The 25,682-nt window shown below is 50.4% G+C and overlaps 1 protein-coding gene across 13 annotated transcripts in view; it reads right to left on the bottom strand.

The window, feature by feature from the left end:
- The window catches only part of CAMK2B (calcium/calmodulin dependent protein kinase II beta), a 93,705-nt gene extending 81,014 nt beyond the window's left edge, over positions 1–12,691 (bottom strand). For 6 of the 13 annotated variants that reach the window (XM_057550016.1, XM_057550015.1, XM_057550020.1 and 3 more), the window contains exon 1: positions 12,466–12,690. In XM_057550016.1, coding sequence (XP_057405999.1) covers positions 12,466–12,530 — 65 coding nt within the window. In that variant the 5' untranslated portion in view covers positions 12,531–12,690. Of the gene's footprint in view, positions 1–12,465 lie in introns of all 13 variants that reach the window. The other 7 variants (XM_057550025.1, XM_057550024.1, XM_057550021.1 and 4 more) reach the window with 3 other exon arrangements.
- Positions 12,692–25,682: the final 12,991 nt, after the last annotated feature.

Below are 25,682 nucleotides of genomic sequence, written 5' to 3' on the forward strand. Positions count from 1 at the left end.
GAGACACGGGAGCCTGGCGAAGGGGCCTAAGGAGAAGAGGAGGTAAGGAGAGGTGCGGGGAGGAAGGGAGAAAGAAGGGCGAGCACCCAGCCGAGGCGGTGACGGAGGTGTGCGGGTCCGGGAAGGAGGAGACCAGACGTCCCAGAATCTGGGAGCCCGGGGTTCGGGGTTTGGTCTCCACCCACACTCGAGCCCTTCCCATCACTGCCAATCGCGCTGATAGCCTGTCCCCTTCTGCCACGCACGCCCGTCACCACACCCGCTGGGACCCACCACTCCTGCTCCCAGAGGGGCCTCACCCTCCAGCACCCATCCTGGCACAAACCCCTCCCCCAGTCAGGGCCAGGAGAGGGGCGCGAGGATGGTGCCTTCCGGAACTGTGTCCAGGCGCACGATCCGGGCCGGGGGCAGGGTGGGGATGCGGCCTCTTGTGTCCCGCCATGGCCTTGTGTCCACTCTGAGACCACTCTGGACCCAAAGCCAGTCCAGACCATGGTAAATGAAACACCAGGACTTGGGGGAGTAAGAGGAGAGGTTTGCGGGTGTCCCCTCCCGGCCTCTCACCCCCTGCTGTCTGTCCCACGCCAGTCTCCAGCCTCCGGCTCCCAGGCGGCTCTCAGCGGCTTCTGGGCACAGTGACAGGTGCCCCAGTGTGAGACGGAGCGAAGGCTGGGGCTAAGAACACGGGGGATGGCTCACTGCAGCTTGGCCTCGGCGCTTTGGACCCTGCCCTCAGGCACCACAAGCCATAATGTACTCCATTTCTTTTTATGCATGAATAATACTCTAGTGTGTGGATATAACACATTTTCTTTATCCGTTCATCAGTTGATGGACATTTCGGTTGTTTCTACCTTTTGGTTATTGTGGATAATGCTGCTATGAACAAGTTTCTGTGTGGATATATGGGGTTTTTTTTCCCACAAGGTATTGAATATAGTTCCCTGTGCTATACAGTAGGTCCTTGTTGTTTACCTATCTTATATATAGTAGTGTGTATCTGTCAGTCCCAAACTCCTAACTTATCCCTCCCCCACTCCTTCCTCCTTAGGTAACCATAAGTTTGTTTTCTGTGCCTGTTAATTTTCTTTCTGTTTTATAAATAAGTTCATTTGTATCATTTTTTAAGATTCCACATATTCCACGTACGTAATATCATATGATATTTGCCTTTCTCTGTCTGACTGACTTCACTCAGTATGACAACCTCTAGGTCCATCCATGTTGCTGCAAATGGCATTATTTCATTCTTTCTTATGGCTGAGCAGTATTCCATTGTCTATATATGTGCCACATCTTCTTTACCCATTCATCTGTTGATGGACATTTAGGTTGTTTCCATGTCTTGGCTATTGTAAATGCTGCTATGAACACTGGAGTGCATGTATCTTTTCAAATTAGAGTTTTCATCTTTTCCAGGTATATGCCCTGGAGTGGGATTGCTGGATCATATGGTAGCTCTATTTTTAGTTTTTTAAGGAACCTCCGTACTGTTCTCCACAGTGGCTGTATCCATTTACATTTCCACCAACAGCGTAGGAGGGTTCCCTTTTCTCCACGCCCCCTCCAGCATTTATTGTTTATAGACTTTTTGATGATGGCCATTCTGACCGGTGTGAGGTGATACCTCATTGTAGTTTTGGTTTGCGTTTCTCTAATAATTAGCGATGTTGAGCATCTTTTCATGTGCCTATTGGCCATCTGTATGTCTTCTTTGGATATTTGTTTTCATATCTCTTGGGTACATACCTAGGAAGGGAACATTTTGAGGAACTGTCAACTTGTTTTCCGTAACAGCTGCACCATTTTACATTCCCACCAGCAGTACATGAGGGTTCCAACTCCACATCCTCACCGATCCTTGGCATTGTCTGTCTTTTTGATTCTACCCATTCTAGTGGAAGTGAGGTGGGATGTCATTGCGATTTTGATTTGCATTTTCCAAAGATGTTGAGCATCTTTTCATGTACTTATCGTCCATTAGTATATCTTTATTGGAGAAATGTCTATTCAGGTCCTTTGCCCATTTTTGAATTGGGCCATTTGTCTTTTTACTGTTAGGTAGTGAGTTCTTAAAATATTCTAAATATAAGTGCCTTATCAGATATATGCTTTGCAAATATTTTCTCCCATTCCGTGAGTTGTCTTTTCACCTTCCTGATGGTGTCCATTAAAACACAAAAGTTTTTTAATGTTAATTAAGTCCAATTTATTTACTTTTCTTTTGTTGCTTGTGCTTTATGGTGTTGTACCTAAGAAACCGTTGCCAAACCCAAGGTCACAAAGATAGCTTCCTAAGTTTTCTTCTAAGAATTTTATGGTTTTAGCTCCTATAATTAGGTCTATGAGCCATTTTGAGATAATGATGTTGAGCATCTTGTGTGCTTACTGTCCACTAGTACATCTACTTTTGTATCTGGTGTTAGGTAGGGTTCCAACTTCATTCTTTTGCATGCGGATATGCAATTGTCCATTGGTTGAACGGACCCTTATTCTTTCCCCATTGAATTGTCTTGCCATCCTTTTCAAAAAATCAACACAGACCATTGATGTATGGGTTTATTCTAGACTCTCAATCCTATTCCACTGATCTATGTGTTTCTCCTCTTGCCACACTATGCCCACCTTTATGCCAGACAATACCCACTCTGTCTTGACTGCCGTAGCTGTACAGTTAGTTTTGAAATTGGGAAGTGTGAGTCCTCCAACTTTGTTCTTTTTCAAGATCATCTGGCTCTTCTGGGTCCCTTGCTGTTCCATATGAATTTTATTTTTACTTATTTTTTTTAAAGGCAGCTGAGGGACTTCCCTGGTAGTCCAGTCCATAAGACTCCACACTCCCAATGCAGGGGGCCCGGGTTCGATCCCTGGTCAAGGAACTAGATGCCCGCATGCGGCAACTAAGAAGTCCACATGCTGCAACTAAAAGATCCCACATGCCACAACTAAGACCCGGTGCAGCCTAAATAAATAAATAAATAAATAAATAAATAAATAAATAAAGGCAGCTGAAATTTTGATAGGTATTACACTGAACTTGTAGATCAACTTGGAGTGTACTGCCATTTTAACAAAATTAAGTCTTCAGATCCATGAACATAAAATGTCTTTCCATTTATCTAGATCTTCTTTAATTTTTTTCAACAGTAGTTTGTAGTTTTCAACATTCAACTCTTGTATTACCTTTTGTTAATTTCTTACTATGTATTTTATTCTTTTAGACTGTTGTACGAAATTGCTTTTCCTAACTTTATTTTGGGATTGAGCATTGCTAGTATAATGAAATATAATGGATTTCTGTATCTTTGTCTTGTATCTTGTAATTTTGCTAAATTCATTTTTTAGTTCTAGTAGCTTTTTCAGGGATTCCTTGGGATATTCTCTATACAAGATCATGACATCTGTAAACAGAGGTAGTTTTACCTATTCCTCTCTTATCTGGGTGCCTTTTATTTCTTTTTTTTTTTGCCTAAGTGTCCTGGCTAGAACCTCCTGTACAATGTTGAATAGAAGTGGAGAGAGCTGACATACTTGATTGTTCCCGGTCTTAGGGAGAAAGCATTCAGTTTTTCACCATTAAATATGTTAGCTTTGGGGTTTTCATAGAGGCACTTTATCAAGTTGAGGAAGTTCCTTTCTAATCCTAGTCTGTTGAGTGTTTCTAGCAGCAAAGAGTATTAGATTTTGTCAAATGCTTTGTCTGCATCTATTGAAATGATCATATAGTTTCTTTGTTTATTCTGTTAATATGGCATATCACGTTGATTGAATTTTGTGTCTTGAAACAACTTTTTATTCCTGGGATAAATCTTACGCGCTCATAGTGAACCCTTTTTATATGCTGCTAGTTTTGTTTTGCTAGCATTTTGTTGAGGATGTTGCATCTATATTCATAAGGAATATTGGTCTGTAGTTTTCTTAAGATGTCCTTGTCTGGTTTTGGTATCAGGGTAGTTCTTGGCTTCACAGAATGAGTTGGGAAGAATTCCCTCCTCTTCTATTTTTTGGAAAAGTTTTTGAAGGAATGGTATTAATTCTTCTTTAAATGTTTGATAGACTTTACCAGTGAAGTTATCTGGGCCTGAGGGACTTTTCTTTGTAGGACATTTTAAAACTTTTAATTTATTAATTAATCTCTTTAGTTGTTATAAGTCTATTCAGATTTTCTATTTCTTCTTGAGTCAATTTCAGTCGTTTGTGTCTTTCTAAGAATTGGTCTGTTTCATCTAGGTTATCTCTAACTTGGCACACAATTGTTCATAGAATTCCCTTATCGTCTTTTATTTCTATAAGATTAGTTGTAATGTCCCCTCTTTCATTCCTGATTTTAGCAATTTGAGGCTTCTCTCCTTTTCCTTGGCCTGACCACCTTTTTTATAACTACAACCTTCCTAACTGGCACTCCTGAGTTTCCTTAATTATTCCCAGAGCAGAAGTATTAATCACCTAAGAACCTGATCATATAATTTGTTTAATGTTTATTACCTGCCTCTGCCACCAGTATAAGCTCCAAGAGGGCAGGCACCCTCGATTTTGTTCACTAACTGTTTCCTAAGCACCCAGAAAATGCCTGGCAAATGATCAGGGTGCAGGCAGACTTGCTGAATGTGCGAAGAGCAAAAGAAACCAGAAAAGTTGCAAATAGTAATAATAATGATAGAAATGACCTTGAAACTCTAGTTGTGCGCTGTCCAATACAGTGACCACTGCCTACACGCAGCCCTAAGAACTTGAAACGTGGCTGGTCCACACTGAGGTGTGCCGTACGTGTAAAACACACAACAGATTTCAAAAACATAACACTTTTTAAAATATAAAATAGCTGAACAATAATTTTTGTATTGATTACATGTTGAAATAATATTTTGGATAAACTGACTTAAATACGTATACTATTAAAGTTCTTTTCACCCGTTTCTTTGTTTAGTTTTTTGTAAGTACTAGAAAAGTTTGAATTGCACTTGTGCCTGACCTTTGTGGCTTAAGTTTTGTTTCTTCTGGACAGGCCTGCTCCAGGTGACTTGGATAGGGTCAGGGGGTAATTTCGTTGAGTGTTCAGAAAAAGGAAGGCAAATTCCAAACGCGTGGTCAGGTGAGGCTCTCACAGAGCCCAGAGAGGGAGCAGGTGTGGGGGCCTGGCCTGGGGTGCAGAGGCCCCTGCAGGATCTGTGTCTGCGCTGCCCACTGGATCACCACCGTCCTCCTCGTGTCTGATACAGCTGGTCTGGGGTGGGGTCTGCCAGGTGCAGCCGGGGGCTGGGACCCACCGCCCTGATCGCCTTCTTCAACAGGTGCAGTTCCTAACTAGACCGGACTTCTTCACCCAGAAAGCCCTTAACAGACGGCCTGGATCGAAACAACGGCTTTGAAAATCAGGCTGCACCTCAATGTACAAGAACAAAAGCCACGTGAAGAACTTTATTAAGAGACGGGCAGAACGCTGCAGACCCCCTGGCATCAAGCTCCGTGGCCAGCACCTAAGTCATGCCACCCTTCGTCAGGTGACAAGACAGATGGCCACTCAGGCCGCGCAACTGAGGACCTCCGAGACCACCAGCACCTTCTTCCCCCAGCCACCTACAAGGCTCCCATCTTTTAGAGGGTGACACGAAGCCACTCTGTTGGGCGCCCACTGTGCACTGGGCATGCTTCTAAGCCCTGGAATTCAGCGTGGGCTGAGTGACAGGAAGGCAAGGGCTGCCCCTCGGCTCCTCGCTGAAAACGGGCACCGACTTGGATGTGCCCGACGCCATGGCGGGCGTTACCTCCGAGGACAGGACACGCTTCCCGTTTCGTGGTAACGGTCGCAGCATCTCTTCCCCCCAGTGCCCACTGGCTGCTCATAAAGCGGGGAAAGGTGGTAGTTCTCAAATTAGGCCCGTAGAACAGCGTGGGTTATGCGTCCTCCAAAAAAATGTTCTTAAATCTATGCCCGGCTATTGCCAATCTGTTCCAGAATCCAACAAATGCTTGTATCTGGCTTAACAAAGAATCATAACTTCAGTTATTTTAGGATCATTATGTCAATGCTAAAAGAACTATGTCCACCAGGAGTTGCGGCCACTGAACGAGCTGGTGACCCTCTAACCTAGGAGACAAAGGCCACCAGAAAGTTAGGCACCTAGGAGCACCACTAGGATGTCTTCATTTTAAATAGATTTTAAATAGATTCAGATCCTTATATGAATAAAATATACATTTCTATGTAACATGCCAGTATGATAATTTTTGGAAAACCAAGTTATACATAATGCATTTTTACGTTTCTACACTAACAAAGTGACTTGCAGCTATGAAAGATGCTTTAAAAATAACCAAATCAGATTCCATTTTGAGGGAGGGAGAGAGAGGGAATTAAACATTTCGAAAATATATTTGACATCTCCAGAAAGGCCACGTCTCTTGCCGTGGACCAGGTGGCCACAGAGAGCAGTGGGAGGAACAAGATGTTTCCAAGGAGCAGACGCCGTTCATGTCACCTCCCCTTGGTCTTTCTTTTTCTTTTTTTTCCCTTTTTTTTTCCCCCCCTTGGTCTTTCTTATTAAAGCACTTGGTAAATTCCAGGCAGCTCAGTATGGGCTCTCTAAGGGAACCAGCTCTGCTAGAATTTCGTTTTAAGTAGAAGAAAGAAAATCCGACATGGCATCTCTCTCCCCTAGGCTCTTGGGGGATCCCCCAAATTTAAAAAAAAATAAAAAAGGAGGGGAATACGGTCTTTTGAACAAGACCCCTGTGCCCCACCAAGAACAAAAGTGTCCCTTCATCCACTACGATCATGCGTTCCTGATAACCCTGGGAGCCCCAATTTCAAACACAGCATCCTCTCTTCCCTCTGCCGTGCTCACGGGGCCCCACGTTTGGTTCTAAAAATATGGTACCACCTGTACACCCATCGCTGCTTCTAAGGGAACTGGCAGGCCCTTAGCTGTAAGAAAAGTCCCTCTGACACGGAGGGAGCGCCAGGAAAAAGTGTTAGAGGCAAACGAACTGCAGAATCACAAATATGGCGACTGCATCCGTGTTTTTAAAACCATACGTGTGACGTGTATAAGTGTCAGTATACATACCTGCGTCTATATACACACACATATATCCTTATACTGACATTAAAATAGACAGTCCAGGGGGCTTCCCTGGTGGTGCAGTGGTTGAGAATCTGCCTGCCAGTGCAGGGGACACGGGTTCGAGCCCTGGTCTGGGAGGATCCCACATGCCGCGGAGCAACTAGGCCCGTGAGCCACAATTGCTGAGCCTGCGCGTCTGGAGCCTGTGCTCCGCAACAAGAGAGGCCGCGATAGTGAGAGGCCCACGCACCGCGATGAAGAGTGGCCCCCGCTCGCCGCAACTAGAGAAAGCCCTCGCACAGGAGTGAAGACCCAACACAGCCAAAAATAAATAAATAAATAAAATTTTTAAAAAAAATAGACAGTCCAGGTTCCTCTGGGGGATGAGGAAACTTGAGGGTAGAAGTCACATTTACTGCACAAACTTATGTATTGGTTTTTCTTTATAAGATACTATCCTTGTTGTCTGTTTAATCAATAAAATAAAATTTCAAGCCTTGCCGGCCTCAAATGGGAACAGTGTTGGTTGTCACAGAGGGATGACCAAAGGAAATGACGTTTTTACAAAAAGGAACCATAAGGTAGTGCCTTTGTGCTGGAAAAGCACAAAGAAGGCTTGGTGAGCAGCCTGCTAAGGACAGGTGAGGCCCTGAGGAGCCCAGGGTCAGAGGAGACCACAAGCGGGCCATGAGTCAGCCAGTGGAATAACAGCATTTTAAAAACACAGAATGGAGTAGGGTCATGAGCTTCTGAGAGAAGCAGAAGGTGGATTCCAGAGTCAACTGCCTGGATTCAAACCCTGGCCCCGTGTGGAGCTTCTCTGAGCTTCAGGCACCTCTTCTGCAAACTGGGAGTGATCACGGTACCTATTTCACAGATCAAGCACCTTAATGTAATAAGCACCATTTAACTGTTACCAGCAGAGAAAGAGTGCAACTCGCAAGCGCAAGATATATTCTTAGCTCTCAGCAAAGTAGGTTATGGTATAAAAATACCGTTCAATAGTAACTAAACTAGCCTCACCTTCATGTGCATCTCACAGCAGCCTCAACATGTGCGACTTCTTCTCTAAATACCCTACATTAGGCATCCAGACTCCAGCGCTGGGGGCCAGCCTAGCAGACAGAGACCACCGGGTTCACTCATCCCTTCCTCACACGTGCAGGAGACCCCACTGTGGGCAGGACCTGCCCCCCACCTTGGTGTCAGATGGTGCCAAGTGACAGGGGAAGACAGAAGTGGGGAGAGGTTGAGTGGGGCAGGAGGCGGGAAGGGGGCAGGGGGACCTCGCTGAGCAGCCCAGGGGGATGACCTGTGTGGCCATCAGAGGAGGAGGGAACAGCACTGGCAAAGGCCCTGGGGCAGGAAGCACCCAATGTGCCCGAGGGCGGAGAAAGCAAACACGGCGATTCCTCCCCCACCTGAGTCCTGTCTTCCCTGGCAACCAGGCTTCGGAGCTCAGGAGGCTCACAGTCGATTTGCTCTGAATTTCCTGAGTTTATCTATTAACTACTTAGCAGGCCGCTCGCTAGTTGAGAGGACGCTGAGAAAGCACGGAAGGTCGATGGCGATCCTCCCGGCGAGGGGTCACCCTCCGGGACAGGACCTGCTCTCCCCCGACTGGGGCACGCTGGATGGAGCCAAGGACATGCCAAGGTCAGCTCGGGGCCTAGCTGAGGTTCGGGGGAAGCTGGGAGGGACAGGGGTGCCCTGGGCTGGAGGTGGGGGCCTTCCCGGCTGCCAGGGCAAGTTGCCCACCCTTCCTGAGCTGCAGTTCTATACCTATAAAATGGGGGCAGAGGGGAGGGGGGATTCCCCGGCAACTCGAATCAAATAAAATCAAATGTTCGAAGTGATGAGCCCCTCAGAGGTTGTTACAACCTTCCCCCAAGGGGAGGGGGTCCATGAACCGCTGAATTGTATCCAAAGCCGTGTGGGAGCTGCTTTCTCCCCGGGGGGAACCACTCATATTTTAAAGGGGGTGACTCCCCAAAGTGGAAGCTTTGGGAGCCTGAACACAAAATGCAAGACTGCTTCCTACCCAACAAACAGCCAGACAAATCCGGCTGGCACCGAGCCCGGGGAGGGGGCCGGAGGGAGTGGGCCCAGGGGAGCCGCAGAGAATACCCGGACCCCCACTGGCACCCCCAGCAGGAGGGACAAACCCTAGAGAAACCCTCACACCTGCGCGCCAGCAAACCCGCTGCGGGAGTGGAAGAGAGAAACGCTGGAAACACCGAGACTGCCATGAGGAAGGCAGCACGACGTACTACAGATACTACGGTCACTGCACACCAGCAGCAGCGAAAGGTCAGAATGTGTCCCCATGCACAGATGCCCAGAAGACTAAGCTGAGTGAAAAAGCAAGTTCCCAAATTTTTATGTAAAGTTTAAAGAAAACACACCAAAGAATCCTATGTATTAGTTGGCGATCCTTCTATCTGTGCGTAAATGAAGCAAAAAGAGTCTGGCAGGATAAATTCCAAATGCATGACAGTCGGTTTGGAGGACAATGGTTCCTTAACATTTCTTTGTAACACTTTATTTCTTGCAATTTAAAATAAAGGACTTAAAGCCAAAATGACAAAAGAGGAACAGTTTCCAAGTCCTGGTAGAAGAGACACAAGTGTTTGTTTTACTACTCCTGGAAGTTTTTTTCCATTTAAAAAAATCTATCCAATATGGAAACATTTTAAACCCTGTTGCTAGCCGGTCCGTGTTGGGCCGAGGGCTTCACCGCCCTGACCTGTGACTGTCTGGGGCTCAAGGTGACTCTTGACCCAGGACTTAGGCCTCCAGGCTGGTGTCGGGGAGCCCTGCCCTGGCCGGGCAAGGAAGGGCAGAGCCCCAGAAAAGAGCTCCTCCTGGCCCTCGGACCTGAAGCCCAGGTCCCCAGGGAACGATCCCACGCAGAGGCAGCAGTGGCGAGGGTGGGACAGGTGGAGAAGGGGACAGGGCAGGGAAGGGACAGGCCGGTGACCGCGTCATGAGAGCAGCTGTGGGCCTGTGGCCCGGCCCTTCCCGGGCAGGGAGTTCAGTGTCGCCTGACTGGTGCCAGGGGCTGCAGCTTTAAATAAACTTGGACGCATCCACCTGGGCCGGGAAGCAACACCAACTGTGCCCCAGGCCGGCCAGGCACTGTCAACAACCACCGACATGGCCACTGCGGACCTCAGCCCCGGGCGGAGACCTAACCCTCGCTCCTGACCACCTGCCCCGCTGCAGCTCACCCTGCACTGGCCCAGCCTCCTCCCCCGCCCCGCGACGCCCCAGCAGGGCTGTGACAGGCCCCTGGGCATCCCACACTGGGCCTGGTGCCTGGGGGCCCCGCCAAGGGGTGCTGGGCTGGCCCAGCTGGTGGGGTGTCTTCCCCTCCTCTCCCAGGCCCCTGGGCCCCCCGACAGCTAGGCTTCCTCACCCACTCCCACCCCAAGCCCCCAGCTCCCTTCCCGCGGCTGCTCACGTTCCTGCCGACTGGAGAGGAGCCTGGCCTCCACTGCAGGGTCCGCCACCCCTCCCGGCCTCCCCGAGGGCAGCCCCAAGGACCTCCATCCCCCAGTGTGGGTGTGGACGGCAGCGACAAGAATAACCAGTTGCTGCTGCTGGAACCGGAGGCCCGAGGTTGGTCTGACCACCCTACAGGGCCGCTGGCCCGGGGAGATTCACAGAAAAGCGAAGGAGAGGTCAGCAGAGCCAGCTTCAGGTTGAGGAGACGGGGTGAACGGGAAGAGGCATGTCTGCCAAAGGGCCCAGGGGCGCCTGGTGGGAGGGCCTGGGCACAAGCAAAGAAACGACAAGAAGGTCCCCTAGAACGGGGTAACCTTCCCCCCACTGCTGCCCTCTGCCTCGGACAACCACCTGCTCCCACCTGAGGACCACCAGCCCGTCACCTGTCCTCACAGGCCTGCTCCCAGACATGCCCCGGAAGCTTCCTCAGGGCCTCCGGGATGCACACAGTTTGTGTGCTGGACCCCTTCTCGGCTCTCCAGGTCCCCCTGCCTTGGGGACAGGCACTCAACCAGCCCCTACCTGAGGGAAGGGAATTTTGGGGTCCCCAGGGCCCAGCCTTGCCCGCACCCTGCGATGGGCTTTCTCCACTCCACCCCACTCCCTCAGCACCCCCCAGGCCTAACTGGCATCGTCCCCCACGTGCAGGGGGAACTGGGGAATTCACACCCCCCCGCACTCCTCCCAGCTCGCGCCCACAATTATCAGTGATCAGCATCCCTCGCCAACACAAGGTATCACCACAGACGTTTCTTAATAAAAGGAAAAAAAAGATCTGCCGCTGGATGAGTAAGAGGAAACCTCGCCAGCGCCCCTTCCACGGGGGTGGGCTGGAGGAGGATGGACGAGAACGGGGCTCTGGCCGCGCCGGGCTGGAGCCAGGGCTTCAGGAGTTCTGGAGCCGGACGTGGAGATGCCAGGTGCAGCCACCCTGATGCACAGAGTGGAGACCCGCAGGCCAGAGAGGAGCCGCCGACCCGCTTCGGGGTAGAGCCCGGCGGCAGAGGCAGGTCTAGGGCCCTACACGGCTCCTGCTGGCGAGCAAAGCCCAGGAGCCACCTGTTCCCCGGTGAGGCCCTACCTGAAACGAGCTTTCAAAGTCCCTCCCATCACCTCCCCGCAAACAACTCTCCAGAATCCAGCCCCCACCTGCCTCCATGACCCTGAAGCCCCAGGCTCCCACCTCACGCCCTCATCTTCACCCCAGTGACCTGATCCAAGCTCCCTGACCTCAGCCCCCAGCTCTCCAGACTCCTCTTTCCAGAAGGATCTGGGGGAAAATCCTCCAGAACCCCGATTCCCCTGGGCACCCACAGCAGAGGCTGTTCCCACGCGGCACGGAGCGCAGCTGGCACCCCCCGCGCGGATGGAGCCACGCGGAGAAGCAGGCGCAGAGCAAGTCCTGCCGCCCCCGCGCCCAGCCGCTTGTTGGGGGTGGGGACAGCACGGCTCGCGCCGGGGACGACCCTCCCGGCTAGGTCCGCCCCCTCCCCCGCGCTCCAGGCCCCGCGGCCGCCCCCGCGCGCCGCTCCTCTCCGACCTCCGGCCGCCAAATGCGTCACGTCTGCCGGGCGCTCCGGGGACACCTGCTGCCGCCCCCGCTGCGCCGAGCCCCGCGCCTCGAGCCGGGGCCTCCGGCCGGGCGGTCGCACTGGACAGGGCCCGGCAGGGCCGCGCGCGCCGAGGTCCGGCGGCTGGGCCCCGGGGGCCCGGGGGTCGGGGCCGCGCGGGGCCGTGCGCTCCGGGCTCGGAGCCGGGAGGAGCCGGGGTCGCGCGGGGCCGCAGTGCACCCGGAGCCGGCGGCGCAGAGGATCTGTGTCTCCAGGGTCCCGGCCCTCGGAGCGCGGCGCCCTCCGGGGTCCCCGGCCCGGCCCGCACGCGCCACGGCTCTTACTTGCCAATATCCTCGTAGAGCTGGTACTCGTCGGTGAAGCGGGTGCAAGTCACCGTGGTGGCCATGGCGGCGACGGACGGGCTTGGCGTGCGCTCTGCTGCGCTCGGGCGGCGGCGACTCCGGCTCCCGCTCGCGGGCACGGCGGCGACACGGGAGCGGGCGCGGGCGACACCTCGGCTCGCGGCGCCGAGCGGGGGCCGGGCTGGGCTGCGCCGGGCGGCGAGCGCACGCGAGATCTGCGCGCTCCGTGCCCGCCAGGAGCGCGCCGCACACCTACGCGCGGGGAGCGCGGGCGACGCTGTCAGCGCCGCCGCCGCGCCCGCCCCGCCCGCCGCCCCCTGCACGCTCCCCGCGCCCGCAATCTCGCCCTGCACTCGCACCCGCACACGCACCTGAGTCCTGCACCTACAGCGGCGCCCGCGCCCTGCACACGCTCTCGCACCCACTCCTGCTCCCAGCATTCGCACCCGCGCCCTGGCCCTGCACATGCTGCGCTGGCACCAGCACCCGCGGCCATGCGCCTGGGGCCAAGCACACAGGGAACCGCTGGCTCCCTGAGCCTGCTTCTCCGCTGCCTCCTGGCGACTCCCTGCACGCCACACACACACACACACACACACACACACACACGAGACTGCACACAGTGAACCCAGCCCCCTCTCTCCCCTGAAGGCCAGCCTTGACCTGGACCTCAGGAGGGGCCTCAGGTGCACATGGGGGAGGGGGGAGCCCTCCCTCCACAGACTCATTCCTCACACCCCCAGGAGGAGAGGCTACAGGACCCCTCCTGCCCGGGTCTCCACCACTCCACACACCGCACAGTGCAGCCCCCTGGGAGAGCTGCCCAGGGGCCTCCCAGACCAGGCCTGCACACTAGGGACACTGGGAGTGGGAGATGAAAGGGTGAAGGCTACCCCCTCCCCCATGGTCCTAGCCCCTCCCTCCCTCCCGCCTCCTAGCACTCACACTGGGGTGTCTGGAACAGAGGTCCCAGGAACAGACATTGCCAGTTCGGGCAGCGTGCCCTTGAATCAGGGAAACAGTGGGTGCTCCGTCTGCATCTTGGGGTCCTGAGAGCTCTCAGCCCCCCTGCCCAGGTAGGGGCACACATTTTCCCTCTCCCAGGCCTAGTCCACCTGCCTGCTCCCAGCCCGGGCCTGGAAGAAGCGGGTCCATCTTGAAAGTGGCCCAGGAGAGGAAGAGGAGGAGCGAGCGGGGGGGAGGGGCAGGAGAGGCTGGGCCGACCCCGTTTCCCACAGAAGAGCCTCTCCCAGGGCCACACCTAGGCTGCCATCTAGAACCGGGACTTCAAATCCAGTGAAGACAACCCACTGGGCTCAGCACTCCCATGCTCCTCAGAGAGGAAGGGGCCGGGGTCCGTCCTGGGGAGGCCCTGAGGAAATGAAGTTTCCAGCAGCCAGCTCCGGATTTGGGTGGTTCAGGCGGCCCTGACAGGAGCCACTTGCTGTACCGCGGGCTCCCCAGGCAGAGGGTCTGGGCCCGTCCTGCTCATCTCTCTCACCTTGGTGGCCAGCCCAGGGCTGGCCCCAGAAGCCACAATAAATATTTCCTGGAGAAAAGATCTAATGCAGAGATTCCAAGGCAGGAGTGGGCGGTGGGGATGGACCCAGGGCCCCCCCGACCAGGATGCCTTTGACACATGGCTGTCAGGCAGGTGAGCAGACCAGTGGTGACCAGTCCCCAGTCCTGCGTGGTTCTGCAGACCCAGCTTGCACCCAAGAGACAGCTGGAGGCCAAGGAACACTCGGGGTAAAGGCCGGACCCGGACTGGGGGCAGAGGGGGCCCTGTGGAGGATGTGGCCTTGATCTCTGCAGGGCAGGGCAGAGGGGGAGACCACCTTCAGGGCTCAGTGCTGGAACCAGAGCACCCCAGGTGCCTCCTCATGGGCAGGCGCCCACCTCTCCTGGGGCAGCCAGGGGAGGACTGGAGGCCCCTCACCGACCAAAAGAGGCTTGCTCTTGCGGTTGTGTTCTGCCCCACAGGAGCCTCTCCCCACACATGCTGGGCCATCTGCAGCGGAAAGAGAAGGAGGCAGTCCCACACAGTAGAATACAATTGGCAAACAAACAAAACAAAATTGCAGCCCTCAGTAAACCAGGCTCTGTCGAGGCTACAAGCAGACCCTGTGCGCTGACATGGTCACACACGCTCCTTCCAGCGTTGAGTCCATGCAACGACACAGTGGCATTAAAATCACGGTGACCAGCAGACACTGACTTGCTTATATGCATTCTACATGTATTATCTCATTTAATTCTCAAGCGGTCCTAGGAGACATATACTGTTATGACCCCCACATTAGTAGGGGGGACAGCGGAGAGACAGAAAGGTGAAGCAACTTGCCCAATGTCACACAGCCAAGAAGTGGCTGGGACTCAAACCTTACTGCCCCATTAAGCCTCTTTTCTCTTTTATTTTCACACCACACACATACAAACACAAATACACGCTCACACACATACACATACACACTCACACAATACACACTCACATATACACAACCCACACTCACATACACTCATATACCATACACATATGCACACACACTCAAACATACACTCGCACACTCACACACACACACATATACACTCACTGCACACTCACACACATGCACGGCGTCCTACAGGCCTGGGCAAGGACACAGCAGCACTCTGGGTGTCTGTTTTGAGGTCCCTTCCCCCGGGTGGGGGGGCTGCCCAGGATCAAGTTTACATGAGAAGTCAGGGTCACTGAAAGGGTGTGATCTGAGGCCGCCGTTCTACTCCTGTTAGCTCCTGAGGTCAACAGGGCCGCCCCTCCTCTGGGCTGGAACATTAAAGGCATGACACCGAGTGACCCTGAGGAGAGCAGGGAGGGCAGGGTGATCAGGGCACCCCAGTGAGGAATGACTGAGCTACCAAAGGGACCCAGAGGGTCCCTGCCTAAACAGCCCAGTCCCTCAACTCCACTCACAGGACAACCCACTCCCCACCTCCAGACCCAGAGGGTTCCTCCCAGAAGAGTGGAAAAGCTGGAAGGGAGAAGGGCTACCAGCTATGATGCTTTCTGGAGTTCCAGACCCCAGAAGCCCTCTCATCTGGCTTTGGCCTCTCACCCCTCCTGCAGGAAGGGCCCTCTTCTACCTGCACCTCCACATCATCTCCACCTCCCACCTTATCCTTTCTAGCTGGTTTTCGTCAGTGAGGAGGGCTCTCTCTCCCAGGTGGCAGCTGGGGTGGGTGTGGGGAATATCAGTTCTGGGAGGTTATTGTTAGGACGGTCACCATGGCAGCAAACATCACATCTGCACAGCCAAAAGTGCTGCACATGGGGCTCATTCTCTCAGGAAAGCCACGGCCTCCCCTGTCCCCCTTGCCTCCAGGGGTTGCTGTCATGGGAGGGATGTCACTGCCACCACCTCTCCCAGTCCGAGCCATCTGCCTGGAAGAGCAGGGTGCCGTATCCCAGAGCAGGAAGACCCTAGTTCATCAATCTCCAATCACCTGGCTCTGACATGGCAGCCCATGCAGGACACTATGGCAGGCATGTGGGGAGATGATGGTAGTAGTGGTGGGGATGGTGATGATGGTGATGGTGATAATGATGATAGTGGTGGGGATGGTGATGGTAGCAGTGATATTGGCGATGGTGACAATGATGGTGGTGATGTTGGTGATGGTGATAATGATGGTGATGATGGTGGTGATCGTGATGGAGGCAATAGTAGTGATGATGAATGATGGTGCTGATGGTGGTGGTGGTGGTGATGGTGGTGATGTCGGTGATGGTGATAATAATGAGGTGATGATGGTGGTGATTGTGATGGAGGTGATGGTGATGATGAATGATGGTGGTAATGATGGTAGTGATGGTGGTAATGATGGTAATGATGGTGATGGTGGTGGTGATGGTGGTAATTGTGGTGGTAATGATGGTGATGGTGGTAATGGTGGTGATGGTGGTGGTAATGATAGTGATGATGGTGATGGTGGTGATGGTGGTGGTGATGGTGGTAATGATGGTGGTGATGGTGGTAATTGTGGTGGTTAATGATGGTGATGGTGGTGGTAATGATAGTGATGATGGTGGTGATAGTGATGGTGGTGGTGATAGTGGTTAATTATGGTGGTGATGGTGGTGGTGATGATGATGATGAAGGCCATAGCTACAAGTTACAATGTACCCACTATACTATGGAAACTCTTCTAAAGGTCCAACTCCCACCACTTCATATAAACTTCATAACAACCTTGCAAGATAGGGACTACAATTAGCCTCCTTTTACAAATGAGGAAACCAAGGCACAGATCTGTAACTGGGCTCAGATCACACAGCTAGTCTATGGCAAAAATCAGTACTGGTTTCCAAAGTCACCTGACTTTATACTTGGTGCCTTTAATCACTACACTCTGCTCAAGGGTGACTACTGGCCTTGTGCATGCAGTTAGTGTGTGCCAACTGTGTCCAGCTCTGCCCAGGCACTGTGTCACACCAGGGAACAAGATGGGCAAGGTTGCCACCTTCACAGGGCTTACACCCAATACCAACAAGAAACAAACAAGAAAACATTGGGTAGTGATATTTGCTCTACACAGATTTAAAGCAAAGAGGGTGACAGGGTGACAACTTCAGAGTGGGTGCCCAGGAAAGTCCTCTCTGAGGAGGTGACATCATTTAAGCTGAGATCTGAATGGCAGAGAGACACTAGGATAGGGGGAAAGGGCATCTCAGGCAGAAAAAGCAGCCGTGCAACGGCCCTGTGGCCAGAACCAGCTGGTGTGTTTAAGGAATGAAAAAGACAGGGAGAGAGTGCCTGCAAAGGCACCACCACATCTGTCATTTTTTCATCTGCACATTCTGCTTGGTACCTGAGTCCTCCAAGGGAGTCTGAGCCACCTGAATGACTAACAAGCAGAGTAATAAAGCCAACCAGTAGGACATGGGCAGCGTCCCCTGGCCGGTCCAAGGGCTCAGCCCACGGACATGAGGGCACAAACCCTCCAGACCTCCTTCTTTCTCACCAGGCATCCAAGCACAAGGTGGACAGCACGGTCTGTCTGGGAGATTCACACTCTCAGGGTGCAGGGACCCCTTCTGAGCCCACTCCCAGGCCTCTGGCTGGCCGGTGTTCCCGCCCACATGCTCACACAGGTGTCTCCATCAACCAGGGCTGCTCAGGCCAGCAGGGGCAGGCAGCATGACACCAGGGTCCCAAATGGCCAGGAGGGGCCCGGGAGCCATGCCCAGCTCACGTTTCCCTCACCATGGACACCAGGGACTTGTCATATGGAAACTGCCTCCTGGCATGAGTCAGGAGACCCTGCACTCAGGTCCCTCCTGTGCTCACCTGCTTGCCCTCCACCCACATGCTTGAAGGGTGTGCTGAAGTAGCTACAGGCCTGGGATCCCCAGCACCAATGCAGAGGACCTGTGTGCATCAGCTAGGGGCTGACTTGAAACAGACGTTTGTTCCCTTCTCCCCAGGCACCCAGAGGTGGCACCCCTGGTGGTCACGGTCATGGCTGCTCGGCTCCATGTAGCCTTCAGGGACCCAGCTGCCTACAGCTCTGCTCCACCACTAGGGGCAGGCCCTCTTCCTGGGACCCCAACATGGAGACCCAACCATCAAATCCGTGTTCCTAGTGGCCACATAACAAAAGGGAGGATGGACAGAGTGCCCTTGTCAGCTTTGGCCACATGACCCTCCCCATGATGACCCGTTGGCCAGAATCTATCACATGACTTCACTTAGCTGCAAAGGATGCTGGGGAAAAGGTCTTGACCCAGCTAAACTGTGGGGATCCATCACTGAAGAAGAGGGGGGAATGCATCTTAGAGGGGGGGACAAGCAGTGGTCTCTGCCACCTTACCCGTGAGCATAGCCCACCAATTCTCCATGTGTCAGTCCTAAGGAGCCAATGTCTGCAGAGCCCACTGCTACAGAAAGAGCAGGGGCCTGAGTACACACCAGCTCGGGGATCTAATTCTGATCCCAACTGGGAGTCTCTGCTTTGTGACAGGAGCTAATACCTAATAGCTGTTAGGATTTACTATTGTTAACAGATGCAAAGCACTATAAAAGAAAATGTGCAGAAATTAGAGACAGCCACTTTGGAGAACTGTTTGGCAGTTTCTTACAAAGCTAAACAAATACCTTCCCTATGACCCACTAATCCCGCTCGTAGGTATTTACGCAAAAGAAAAAAAATGTATGTCAAAAGAAAAAAAAAGAAATTTGTACAACAATGTTTATAGCAGCTCTATTCATAGTAGCTGAAACTGGAAGCAACGTAAATGTCCATACACAGGAGGGCAGGTAAACAAATCAGTGTAGGTAAATAAGAACTACTGATACCCTTGACAACATGGGTGAATCTCTTGGAACTAAAGTTGAACAAAAGAAGCCAGACACAAAGAACACACACTGCAGGATACAATTTCTACAAAATTCTAGAACTAACCCATGGTTATAAAAATCAGAAAAGCAGCTGCACTGCTCAGGCAATGTGGGGATTGATTCCCAGCAGCCCGAGGGAAGTTCCTGGGGTGGTAGAAATGGTCTGTATTTCTCTGTGATTAGACAAGTGTATACATTTGTCAAAAAAGTAGCAAACTGTACACTTAAAATCAGTGCATTTTTATGTGAATGCAATTTACATGTGTGACATGTCATTATGTATGTAAATTACCCCTAAATTTTTTTTAGCTTTATAATAGTATTGATTGATTATTTTTATTGAAGTATAGTTGATTTACAATATTGTGTTAGTTTCAGGTGTACAGCAAAGTGATTCAGTTATATATATATATATATGTATATATATATATATATATATATATACACACACAGATATATATTATGTATATATGTATATGTATGTATGTATTTTTCAGATTTTTTTCCCTTATAGCTTATCACAAAATATTGAGCATAGTTCTCTGTGCTATACAGTATAGGTCCTTGTTGGTTATCTGTTATATATACAATAGTGTGTTTATGTTAATCCCAAATTCCTAATTTATCTCTCCCCCCTTTCCTCTTTGGTAACCATAACATTACACAAAATGCTGGTATCACGTGTGGAGAATCCATGTTCTTCTAATCACATGGAACAGTGTCAGCGATTGGCCAAGTATCAGCAGACAAAGGAGGGTCTCAAAAAATTCTACAAAAGCAGGAATCAGTGACAACAGTGCAATAACATTAAAAATAAATAACTACAGGAAGCCAATTACATCCACTCAGCAGGAAATTTAAATTATAAACTACAGAAACTACAAAAATGAAACTTATAAACGGACACAAGTGACCACCATGCCTCACACGCTGTGAGATGCAGCCAAGCAGTGTTCAGAGGAGATAAGCCAGCTTGACTTACTAGAAAACAAGCGAGATTGAGAATAGACTAAGATTTACAGCCGAAGACACTGGAAAAGAATAACAACCTCAAGAAAGGTAAAGGGAGGAGTTTGATAAAGCCAAACAGAAATTAATGAAATAAAAAACAACCAAGAGTAAAACTAACCAGTAATACCAAAAGCTGGATCTTTGAAAAAATTTTTCATAATAAAATAGACAAATTTTTGATGTCTGGTCAATAACAAGTCCAAAAGGTAAAAATGGGGGACAAAAATGAAATAAAGAGATAAAGATTACAAAAGAACACTATGCACAGAATTTCACCAATAAATGGAAAAACATAGTTGAAATGGAAACTTTTCTAGGAAAATACAAATGACTCATAGAGACTCAAAAAAAAAGTAAAATACCATAGAAGAAATGCAAAAACTATGGTGAACTTTGCACAATAAGAATGTTTTCACTTATTATATTTGTACTATTTTTAAAAGTCAATGAGAATATGAAAAAAAAAAAAAAAAAAGGTAAGCAAACAAACCCAACAGCCCTGACCAGGAAATGACCAGGGCCCAGGGCACTTGACAGCCTCTGCCCATGTGCACGAGGAGCTCATTCTAAATTTAAAGGACTAAAATATCAGGAAATACTGGGTGCTCCTTCCTTTAGTTTTTGTTTGGTTTGTTTATGCCCATGAACCTGGAAGAGGCTGCATTCCTGCCACTGGTGCCCTTTTGTCCACTTGCCAGGCGACCGTCCATAGCGAGGGTCTACACGGCACAGGTGGGACGCGCCGGGAAGCAAGGAGGGTTTGGAAGGATGCGCTCGCTGGGCACCGGTTATTCAGGGTTTCGGAGGAGAGAAGGATTTGTAATAAAGACATGCATAGCAGTGCTATTTATAACCCAGAAAACTGGAAGCAACCCAAATCACCCCCCACTGGGACTGGCCTGGCAGATACGCGGAGGAGGGGATGGAGATGCCGGGCCACGTGACATGTGGGGAGGGAGAGCTCCGTGGAGACAAGAGCCTCGTGCGTGGGGGGAGCCAAATATAATGCAGTTTGCACACAGCCACGGTAATTATGGGGCACTGCAGGCATGCGCTCCCTCAGAGGTGTCAGGCCACGGCCAGGCGGCCAACAGCCAGAGTAACTCAAGTGCTAGCGTAGCCGTGGCCCTCCGCATGCGGGCACGTGGTCACCTCTTTGCGAATGAGGACACTGGGCTCTGAGCTGTGGGGCCGGCAGCAGTAAGGGTGGGGGGCAGCCCAGCCCTCCCAAGGCGTAGGGGCAGGTGACCCAGCCGGTCGTGCCGGGCCACCCGAAAAGGGTCCAAATGATGGAAACAGAGCTTTAAGATCACAGGTCTTAGCCCCAGGGAAGCAACGCCTACCTCTGAGCGTGCTGCTTCCTCGCACACCCCGGAAACGTGGGTCTCGGGTAGCGGAGGGGAGGTAACACTTTAAACTCTCCCCGGAGGGCCACGTTCCCTCATCCTGCCAGGACTCCCCCCGGCCCTCTTCTGAGGTGCCCCCCACCCCCGTGTGCAGGGTCTCCTGCTCTGGCAGTCATCACATGGGGGTCTCCCAGGTTTCTGGGCTCCTCCACCCAGGGGTCCTGAGGACAGTGGGTGGAAGAGGGGGCGGGTGGACTCTGCCAGGAGGCCGGCAGTGTAGTGGCCTCACTCCTGCCCAGGCCCCAGCCCAGGGTGCCTTGGCCTCTGCCAGCTGCTGCCTGCATCTGGCCTTCCTGGTGGATCAGAAGCTTGACACCACGGACACAGCCCTCCTGCCCCTTTCCCCGGTCCCTGGCCCTCCTGCACGGCATCCCCCCAAGCCTGTCAGGCCACTAGGGTTTGAGGGTTCTGATATAGGACAGTCACAAGAGGAGGAGGCCCTTCTCCCTCAGGAAGGTGACTACAGAAACCCTCTCCATACAGCTGGAGGGCAGGACCTCAGCTGGGGTCTTGGCAGACTGGCCGGTGGGCCTGGACCCTCGTAGCAGTCAGCGTGCACAGGCTCCAAAGCATCCCCGACTGCGGTCGGTCCCCAGGCAGGCTGCCCCTCGCACCACCGCAGCTCCCTTGTTCCTACCTGGCTGAGTCTCTATCAAAGTGGCTGGTGCCCAGGGCTTTCTGCCCAGGGTTCTGCAGGGGGGCCATGTTGATCCTGGTCCTACCCTAGGACCCAGGGTCTCCTGAACCCTCCTCACCTTCCCCTTTCTCTCAACTCCCAAGAGAAGCTGCTAGGGCCCACACTGTGGAAACTGCACATCTCACCTTCTTCATGGTGTTAATGTTAACAATATTAATAATAGCTACCATTATTGGCAGGGGGCTAGAAGGTACCCATTTGGAATCAGGACTTGGTGGCCATTGCAAAGGAGAAGTGAGTAGGGACGGGGGTGGGGGCAGGGTTGCATGACCACTCCTGCTGAGGGGGCAGGGTTGGGGGAAGACACGAGAGAGAAGCAGCTTTGGGGTAAAGGCATTAAGTTCCACTCAGGGCCTCCTGGCACCACCACCTGCAGCATCAGGTGAAGATGGACTTGCAGGCCAGAGCAAAGATGGAAACTGAAGGTACAGACCAGGGAATCATCAGAAGGAGGAGGGTGGGAGCCATAGTGAATGTCACCAGGAAGAGAGTAAAAGGCCAATTATGGGTCTCCGGGGGAAGCCTGCATTGAGCAGATGGTCTGAGGAAGGGGTGATCAAAGAGATCAGATGGAGCAAGCTGAGGGTGAGAGAGCTAGGAGAGGAAAGAGTCCTGGAAGCCAGAGTTGAGAAGTGTCCAGGCAGAGAACACTGGTGGTGGGTCCAGTGGCTGGGGAGCAATGTCTCAAGGAGGGTGTGGGGGCAGGGGGTGGAGACAAGTGCCACCTTCTCCATCAAGAAGCTTACTTGTGACTTCCATGTCTAGACATTATGGATGAGCTGGGACCAGACTAACCTTTCCACCAGAGATAACCATAAAACTGGATGAAATGTATGAGACAACTGTTTTCAGGCCATAGGTGACAGACAGGCCAGACTTGAATCCCTGAGAGAAGGACAACTTACAATCACTCAGCTCTGTGGCACAGAGCACTGGAGCACAGAGGTCACATGGACCTGCTGAGGTAAAGACCAGATCGGGCAGAAAAGCAGTGGGAGTATGTGGGACAGGATGCCGGAGAAGAGGGAGCTGTGTGCGGGTCCCCAGAACTCTACATGGGGACCTGCAAGTCCTTGGCCAAGAGCCAGGCTGTGCATATAGGCTGGGCAGGATCGGGTCATGCTAAATTAGAGGGCCTTGGGAAACACCTTGGATTTTCCAGGATCTGCAACAACAAAGCACAAAACCAAGGTCATCACCCAGTGATTGAACTGCCTACAAAGCAGGAGTCAAAATTCTTCAGAGCAAATTAACAGAATCTTGAGTTTTACAACATATTAGTCATAATGTCCAATAGTCAATTAAAAAAATAATCACTATGTATACAAAGGAACAGGAAATATGATCCCCAGGAAAGAAAAAAGCAATCTACAAAAACTGAAAAACTGAACACAAAATGACCCAGATGTTGAACTTAGAGACTTTAAGGCAGCTATTATAACAGTGTTCAAAGAATTAAAGAAAGATATGGTCTTAATCAGTGAATGGATTGGAAATTTCAGTCCCCAAACGTAAACTGTGTATAAAGATAGATCAATGGAAATGATCTGATCTGAGGATTAGAGAGTAAAAAGGCTGAAGGAAAATGAATAGTGCCTCAGAGACTTGTGGAACAATATAAAATGATCTCACACATGTATAATTGGAGTCTCAAAGGAAAGAGTGTGAAATTGAGGCAGAATGAATGAAAACACAATGGTCAAAAACTTCCCAAATTTGATGAAAAACATCAATTTACATACACAATAATCTCAACAAACCCCAATCAGGATAAATATAATAAGAACCACACTCAGACAGACAAAGTTCTGAAAACCAAAGAGAATTCTGAAAGCAGCCAGAGAAAAAAGACACGTTGCTTACATGGGAACGATTATAAGAATTATAACAGACTTCTCACCAGAAACAATGGAAGCCAGACAACAATGAAATGACATCATCAAAGTGCTGTAAGAAGAAAGCTATCAACCCCCCAAAATTCTTATCCAGTAAAAATGTCCTTTAAAAAAAAAGGTTGAAATAAATTCACATAAACAAAACTAAGAGAGTCCATTGACAGAAGACCCACACTACAGTTAAGGTAAATGACACAAGATGGAAACTCAGATCTACAGGAAGGAATGAAGAGCACAGGTGGAGAAACCTGGCAGACACAATCTTACCCACACAACAGAAGTGAGCATCACCAGAGTGGGACAAATTGACATTGCAGCATTACCTCTGCATCATTTATGAGGAACACAGGGGAAGTAAAACAAACGAGACATTCTACAAAGCAGCAGACCTGAACTCTTCAAAAATTTCAAGGCCCAAAAGGAAGGAAAGACTGGAGAACTGCTCTAGGCAGAAAGAAACTGAACACACACAACAGCTAAATGCAACACGGGGTCCTCGGCTGAACGCTGAGCCTATAAAGGACATTATTAAGACCACAGGCAACATTTGCATGGGATTAGATGGTGATATTGGAGCAAGAATAATTTCCTGATTTCAACAGTTGTACTGGGTTGATGTAGGAGAGGACTCTTGTTTTGCACAGGGGCATGGAGGGATAATGAAGAATCATGCCTATGGCTTATTATCACATGAGTCAGAAAAAATACATAGAGAAACAGATTTATAAGGCAAATGTAGTGAAGTGTTAACAATTGGGGAAATTGGTTGAAGAGCATATAGGTGCTCTTTGTACTATTTTGCAACTTTTCTGTAAATTCGAGATTATTTTTAAAAAAACATTTAAATAAGAAGCATCTTCGTTGGGGTAAAAAGGAGGAAGAGAGGGCAACAGAATGGGTCAAAGTTCAAGAAAGATAATTATTTTAAATAATTATTTTCATTGAGGTATCACATATATATAGAAAAGTGCACAAATCACAAGTATGTACACACAAAAAACTTCCACCTTCACCCAGCACCCAGGTTAGGAAACAAAACAATGGCTGTATGCTTCCTATCCTCTCCCAGTTACGACCCCCCCTCCCACTGTGGCAGCTGCTATGGCGACCTTTGCCAACACAGATTAGTATGGACTGTTTGTGGGGTTTCAACAATTGGGAGTTGTGAAGCATTTTCTCATTTGTGTCCAGGTTTTTCCCCTCAATACCATGTGATTTGTAGAAATTCTTGAATATTCTGGATCAGAATCCTTTGTCAGATATATGCATTGGAAGTATCTTTTGCCACTCTGTGGCTTGGCTTTTCACCTTCTCGCACATTATTAATAGTATCTTTTGATAAATATAAGTTCTTAATTTCAATGTGATTAAATGTATCAATTTTTTCCTCCGTGGCATTATGCTTTTTATATCCTATTTAAGAAGTTATTGCCTACCCCCAAGTTCATAAAGATATTCTCCTATGTCTTTTTTCTACAACTTTACCGTTTCTCCCTCTGAATTAGTTCTACAATCCTTATGAATTAAGAGTGTGTATGTGCATGTGCACATGTGTGTCTGTCTGTGTGTGTCTGTGTGTGTGTGTAATATAAAGTAAGCATCAAGATTTTTTTCCATACGTGTATTCAATTCACCCAGCAGTAATTTTGGAAAAGACTCTTCTTCCCCCAATTTATAAGCAAGTGTTAATGTTGTCATACATGTGTGGGCCTGTTTCTGGACTCAGTTCAGTTCCATTTGTCTATTTTTCTATCTTTGACTAAGGCCACCCTGGGTAATTACTGTAGTTTTGCAGTGAGTGCTGATGATG

The sequence above is a fragment of the Balaenoptera acutorostrata genome, chromosome 7, assembly GCF_949987535.1.
Source record: "Balaenoptera acutorostrata chromosome 7, mBalAcu1.1, whole genome shotgun sequence".
NCBI lineage: Eukaryota > Metazoa > Chordata > Mammalia > Artiodactyla > Balaenopteridae > Balaenoptera > Balaenoptera acutorostrata.